The following is a 6169-nucleotide window of genomic DNA, read 5'->3' as shown; positions in this document are numbered from 1 at the left end:
CGGCTGTCCCCTCGTGGCGAATCGCTGGCATGGCGCACTACAACTTCAAGAAGATCACGGTGGTGCCGTCCGCCAAGGTAGGAGGCCCCAAGGGCCCTTCTGCCCCCGCTTTTCTCGGCCAGGTCGCGGGACGCTGGGGCTCCGGTCTGTAACGGTGGGCTGGAAGGGGCCGCCTTCCCCTCCAGGCCCCTTAGATCACGTTCTCTCGAGATTCGGACCCCCTGATTTGGGGTCCTCCCAGAGAGTGGGGGCCCTTCCTCAAAGATTAGGGCCCTCAGGGTGTTGGAATCTGCCCGGAGGAGAGGGGGAGAGTCAGGAAGCTCTGTGAAGTAGGTGGGTCTGCGTCGTGTCTGTCAGACGGACGACCGGCGGCAGCGTGCCTCCCAGAGCCGGCGGTGCCTCCCAGAGCAGACAGCGTGGCATGCCGATCTTCTTGGACGGCTTGCTCTGGACTTCATGCCGGAGTTTTTCATGTCCACCTTTCCTTGGGAAATTGAAAACAGCGGGTTTTCGTCTTACCGGTTATTGTGTGTGCTGTCAGAACTGGAGAGACACAAACCGAAATAGTAGAACTGTATCTCCTTAAAACATTCTTTTTTCCTGATTTGTGCTTGAGTTTTCTGGGTACTTACCTTTCAGATGGTTTTAGGTATATGGAAGTTACGATAATGTCAAGAGTGTGGATAAAATTTATTTCAGCAGGCATTTGCTGAGTGTTTTCATAAAGGCAAGGAACCATAAAGATGAACAGAGCTTTACACTGAAGATTTAATTAGAATAAGTGTTCGTAGTTTAAAATAGAAAGTGTTTGTAGTTTAAAATACATTGTTGAACATTAGTCTTTTAAGGTGATTTCAAATAAGTGGGTGAAAGACATTTTTGGTGTAACTGTCTTATTTTATTGCAGGACTTTATTGACCTGACATTATCGAAGACTCAACGAAAGACTCCGACAGTTATCCACAAACATTACCAAATCCATCGCATTAGACATTTTTATATGAGGAAAGTCAAATTTACTCAGCAGAATTACCATGACAGACTCTCACAAATTCTAACCGATTTCCCCAAATTGGATGTAAGTGACTGTGGGATGAAAGCGATTATGTAAATATGAACCTTTAGGCAAGGTTAAACCAGGTGTGTCTACTTAGTTGACTGATAGTGAAGGAAAGAGGAAATAATTGACTTGTCAAAGTTTACTCCGAAAGTTAGTAACAAAACTGGGAGCAGATCGGAGGTTTTTTGATTCCTTAGTATCTTTTTTCCCCAGTGAAACTCCTATTTTTGAAAGCCTTGGGCTTTCTCTGTAATCTCTAGGCTGTGGGGACAGTTGGGATTCTGAAAGCTGTGGACTGAATTCAGAAGCCCAAGGTCCTGGTGGCCTATGTGCGTCCTCCTCTCCTTCTTTACAAGGCGCCCTTTCCTGTGGCTTCAGATGGGGCCAGTGGCTTGAGGCCCAGCAGTGTGTGTTATTTTGTTGTTGAGGCTGATGGTCAGTGTGCTTTTCTTATGAGAGGCAGTCTCATGGGGCGCTGCCTTCTTCACTGAGCCCCCGAAGTTAGGCCCTGCTGCACCGAGCCATCTGCCTGTGTGCTTAGCTGCAGGATGCAGGAGTGGACCCTGCCTGTGGAGCCCCTGAATGGGACCACGTGGTTGTGAAGTTGCTGAGGTGATGATGGATGTGGGGTCTGCAATACAGCCTGAGAGCCTCAACTGCCCTGAGGTAGTCCCTGAAGGTGGGTTAAGGCTGAGAGAAGAGATTGGTTCATGTGACAGAAACTGCTGGTGTAAAATTCTAGGACCTGATGCTAGTGCTTAGTGGCCACTGGCTGGATGAGGGTATAATTTCTGGAGAAAGTGCAGGTACTTCGGAAAGTACATGAGGATGAAAAATGCAGTGAGGATGAGGTGACAGCACCAGGAAACACCTGTACAAATAGAAGAGGAGCAAAGAGATGGGGGTTTTAAAACTTTCTTCTTAAGTTTTGGGCAATAACAGCACATTTACAGGTTGACGGGACTGGCTGGATGGATGGGAAAGTATTTCTGGAGCTCTCTTCTCGAGCCCAAGGGGTGGGCTCTGGTGCCCAGATGGAGTTGGGCCTGGCCAGGCCTGCACAGGGCAGGTGGACTTCGCTTCCCTGCTGACTCTATTTTTCTTCTGTGACTAAATAGTCACTGAGAGAGGCTTGGGGAGAAGATTGAGGGGGGAGGGTGAGCGATGAGGAAGAGCAGAAGGTATGATGTGTTTCCCTAGGAAGTTATGTTCAAGTGTTAGCCACACACAGGAGGAGAACCTGCCAGACCAAGGTGACCATTCTGTTGTTCTTGTTACAGGATATTCATCCATTTTATGCAGATTTGATGAACATTCTCTATGACAAGGATCATTACAAGTTGGCTCTAGGACAAATAAACATTGCCAAAAATTTAGTGGACAAGTAAGGGATTTTCTTACTGTAGTATCTTTTAAGTTACGGTCAAAGGAGAGCAAAATCTTACATGTTTTTCTGTTTTTCAGCGTTGCAAAAGATTATGTGCGGCTCATGAAATATGGTGATTCTCTGTACCGCTGCAAGCAACTGAAACGCGCTGCTCTCGGGCGGATGTGTACTATTATTAAAAGACAGAAGCAGAGTTTGGAATATTTGGAACAAGGTACTTGTTATGCATCAGCAACTAACTACTTGTTAGTGCATTCTGTTAAAGTACTTGATTATTATCAAGAGTTATTTTTATAATGTTTATTTTTGTTTTCTTATAGAGATCAAAGGAACAAATTATTTTTCCCAGTCTAGCCTTTAAGAAAGTCTAAGAGGTTAGATGTGATTGAAAAAGCAGCTAGAACTTAATTAATACTTACATGTTAATAGCACTATTAAAAACATTTATGTCTTTCAAATTTAATAGGCAAGGCATGTACATTATAAATGGCCGGGAGATACCAAAATGTATAAAAATAAAGTGACCTGTAATTTTACCTGTTACTGATATTTTAGTGTAAAACATGTTAGCATCAAACTGCTACTCCAGTTTTGTTACCTAATAGTTTTATTCAGTAGGCGATTTCTGAATTAATGTAGAATAATTTTTATTGAAACAACTTTGTGCTGTTTTGTATGCGTATATATTTTTACATTTCAGTTATTTTTAACTGATTTGATTTTGATTCCCTCCCCCAGCATCTTGCATGTAATTTGCAACAAGATCATAACTGTGAGCTGCTTTGACAGTGCTTCCAGTCATCGGTTAGGTCTTTAGGTGGCCCGCCCAGTGGTGCTGCTGGAGCAGTCGAGGTCCCGAGGGTTGCTTGTTACGTGGAAAAGGAGTCCTGTAGGCCAGGAAGTGCTAGAGCGCACACTCGGTCGAATCGCCCTTTCAAACTCTACTCTCTTGCTCAGTCCTCTGGGTTGTGTGGTCTGGGCCCCACCTCAATCTGCTGGGTGGGAATCCATGCTGTTTGGACCTGGGAGGAGGGTTCTGGGTTCAGCCTGGATGCCCCTGCAGCTGGCCCCTCCTCCATTCATTCATGTTTTCTCGTCACGTGTGTGAACATTGTTGGAGTGTGGTAACATGGCCACAGGCCTGGAGTGTACAGCTAAGTTGAGCAGACCGTCAGCTTTGAGTCGCTTATGCTTTTTCATGAAGTTAAGCACATTTACTTTCGCCTTCTCACAGTGCGTCAGCATCTGTCCCGTCTGCCCACCATTGACCCGAACACGAGGACCTTACTTCTGTGCGGGTACCCCAACGTTGGCAAGTCCAGCTTCATCAACAAGGTTGGTGCTGCCCCCGCACTGACCGAGGACCCGCTTGCGTAGGCTGAGGGGGACCGCCCGGTCTGTGCTGGCTCCTGTCTTAGCAGTCTAGTCACGTGAGGTGTCGTGGGGTCTCTTCTGACCCCCGATAGTCTTGATGCTGTGCGGCTGAGGCGTTTGTTCTGGGAGGATGTGAAAGTCAGGACCTGTGGTTTGTTCTAGGTGACGAGAGCAGATGTGGATGTCCAGCCCTATGCCTTCACCACCAAGTCTCTGTTTGTGGGGCACATGGATTACAAGTATCTGCGCTGGCAGGTGAGCGCTGGCCTGGGGCGTGCGGCCTCATTCCTGGCGTCCAGCTCTGGGCTTCCCACCGATGAGGGTCTGCCCATGTCCAGGGAGCCTGGGGAGCAGGTCCTGGGTCGCCAGAGCACCCCCCACCCCCCATGGACAGGCTCCAGGGCTGCATGGGGGCCGCTGTCTGTACTCAGGTGAACTTGGGACACAGCGGCTCCCAGTGTGGCGTCTGTGCTCTGCTTACAGCAGGACTTCTGATTGATGCATCCTCAGAAACCCAGAAAGGGTGGCGCAGCCTGTGTCCACAGTTGAATGTGATATTGTAAACAGTGGTGTTGTTCTGAGCACTCGGGGGCGTGCTGGTTAATCCAGGGCTCATAGAAAGAGCAGTCCTCTTTCCACCCAGCCCTCAGCGTTGCTGGTTAATCCAGGGCTCGTGGAAAGAGCAGTCCTCTTTCTACCCAGCCCTCAGCGTCACTGGTGAGCTCGTTCCTCAGTGAGGACCCCTCCCCCGGTCTTCACTTGTCCTTTCCCACTGTCTTGTTCCTTCACCGTGGTCAGTGGGGAGCTCCATCAGGGCTGGTCTAGGTCTGTGGGCACCCTCGGCCTGTGTGCTGGGCTGACTTGTCTGCCCACAGGTGGTGGACACCCCTGGGATCCTGGACCACCCTCTGGAGGACCGCAACACCATCGAGATGCAGGCCATCACGGCGCTGGCCCACCTGCGAGCTGCGGTGCTGTACGTGATGGACCTGTCAGAGCAGTGTGGCCATGGGCTCGCGGAGCAGCTGGAACTCTTCCGGAACCTCAGGCCACTCTTTGTCAACAAGGTGGGTATGGGCTGGTGTGGTCTTCTGTGAGTAATGGCGAAGGTGATGATTTCATTAGTTTTCTTCCTCGCTGCAGCCTCTTATCGTCGTAGCAAACAAATGTGATGTGAAGAAGATCTCTGAGCTTTCTGAGGACAATCAGGTAACTCACCTCGATGTTTTCAAAATTTCCTGCTGATTCGGAACCTCGTCTCCCACAACCGGAGTTGACAAGGAATGTTAGTGACGCTAGTTCACAGTGTTTTGTTTTACGGTTGAGATTATGTCCTTAGTGACTGAGTCGCTGTAACCTCACGGATGCCCATCAGTGGCAGAGGGACCATGAGGTTTCCTGTGGCCTCTCTCAGAGGCCGTGGGGCTGGCAGTGCCTGTGGTCAGAGCGGCAGCCCCAGGAGCTGCTTGTTGGGAAGGGCTGTCTCTCAGTTGGGCACCTGGGCAGGTGGCATGGGTGCGGGTAGCCACACTGGTCATGCTGTGATTGGTGTTTCCAGGGAGGAGGGGCCTAGGAGGGAAGCAGAGCTCCACCCTGAGCAGCCTGAAGTCCTGAGCTGGCACTTGTTTCTGGATCGGGGGCGCGTGGTCAGGCCGGCAGCGAGGTGTCAGGTAGCCTTGGTGGAGGTGCAGGTGGGGTCCCTCTTAGGGTCTTGGTGGTTCGTTTGTCGATGAGTCGTACTTGTTGCTGAGGTGTTTTCTCGGGAATTATCTTAGGCTGAGGAAGCCAGGTATTTATAAAGAACAACATTGAGAGCATTGTCTGTGAAGATGTATCTTGGTTTTGCCAAGGTTCTCTTCAGAAGGGTAGGCCTCACAGAATGTCCCTGAGTGCCTCAGGTTTGCTTCCTGCACTCTGGTTTGATTCTCCCCATAATGTGCATTGTCTTAATCACAGCAGGATTTAGGGACAAATAAATAACAGTTCTGGGAGATGTTCTTCAGAAGAATTAAAAACCACAGAGGTGTTTGTTGTGAGTAGCATCTGTAGCACCTGTTTGAGGAGGAGGACAGTTTGTGGATGGGAACTGAAAATAAATGCCGCAGCTCGTGTTTACTCATCCGTTGTGTTCCCAGAAAATATTTCTAGACCTGCAGGCGGAAGGCTTTCCTGTGGTGGAGACCAGTACACTGACGGAGGAGGGGGTTATCAGAGTGAAGACAGAGGTCAGTGCACCCTGTAAGCAGGCCAGTCCCTTCCTTGGTAGGAGCTTGGCCAGCCCCGAGTGCCAGCAGCCCTGCTGAGAGATGCGTCTGGGTTCCCTGTCGCTTCTGCGCCCCCTCCTCCTG

The 6169-nt window shown here is 49.6% G+C and overlaps 1 protein-coding gene across 1 annotated transcript in view; it reads left to right on the top strand.

Annotated features, from left to right (window-relative positions):
* The first annotated feature begins 6 nt into the window (after nucleotides 1–6).
* Nucleotides 7–6169, top strand: part of GTPBP4 (GTP binding protein 4) — a 14902-nt gene continuing 8739 nt past the window's right edge. Inside the window, exons 1-9 of the mRNA XM_010836408.1 lie at nucleotides 7–77; nucleotides 908–1078; nucleotides 2341–2444; nucleotides 2525–2661; nucleotides 3682–3782; nucleotides 3984–4076; nucleotides 4697–4888; nucleotides 4965–5030; nucleotides 5957–6046. Of these exons, the coding sequence (XP_010834710.1) occupies nucleotides 30–77; nucleotides 908–1078; nucleotides 2341–2444; nucleotides 2525–2661; nucleotides 3682–3782; nucleotides 3984–4076; nucleotides 4697–4888; nucleotides 4965–5030; nucleotides 5957–6046 (1002 nt within the window). The 5' untranslated portion in view covers nucleotides 7–29. The remainder of the gene's footprint in view (nucleotides 78–907; nucleotides 1079–2340; nucleotides 2445–2524; nucleotides 2662–3681; nucleotides 3783–3983; nucleotides 4077–4696; nucleotides 4889–4964; nucleotides 5031–5956; nucleotides 6047–6169) is intronic.

The sequence above is a fragment of the Bison bison genome, unplaced genomic scaffold (assembly GCF_000754665.1).
Source record: "Bison bison bison isolate TAMUID 2011002044 unplaced genomic scaffold, Bison_UMD1.0 scf7180017864063, whole genome shotgun sequence".
Lineage (NCBI taxonomy): Eukaryota > Metazoa > Chordata > Mammalia > Artiodactyla > Bovidae > Bison > Bison bison.
This window is presented reverse-complemented; position numbering and strand designations above follow the sequence as displayed.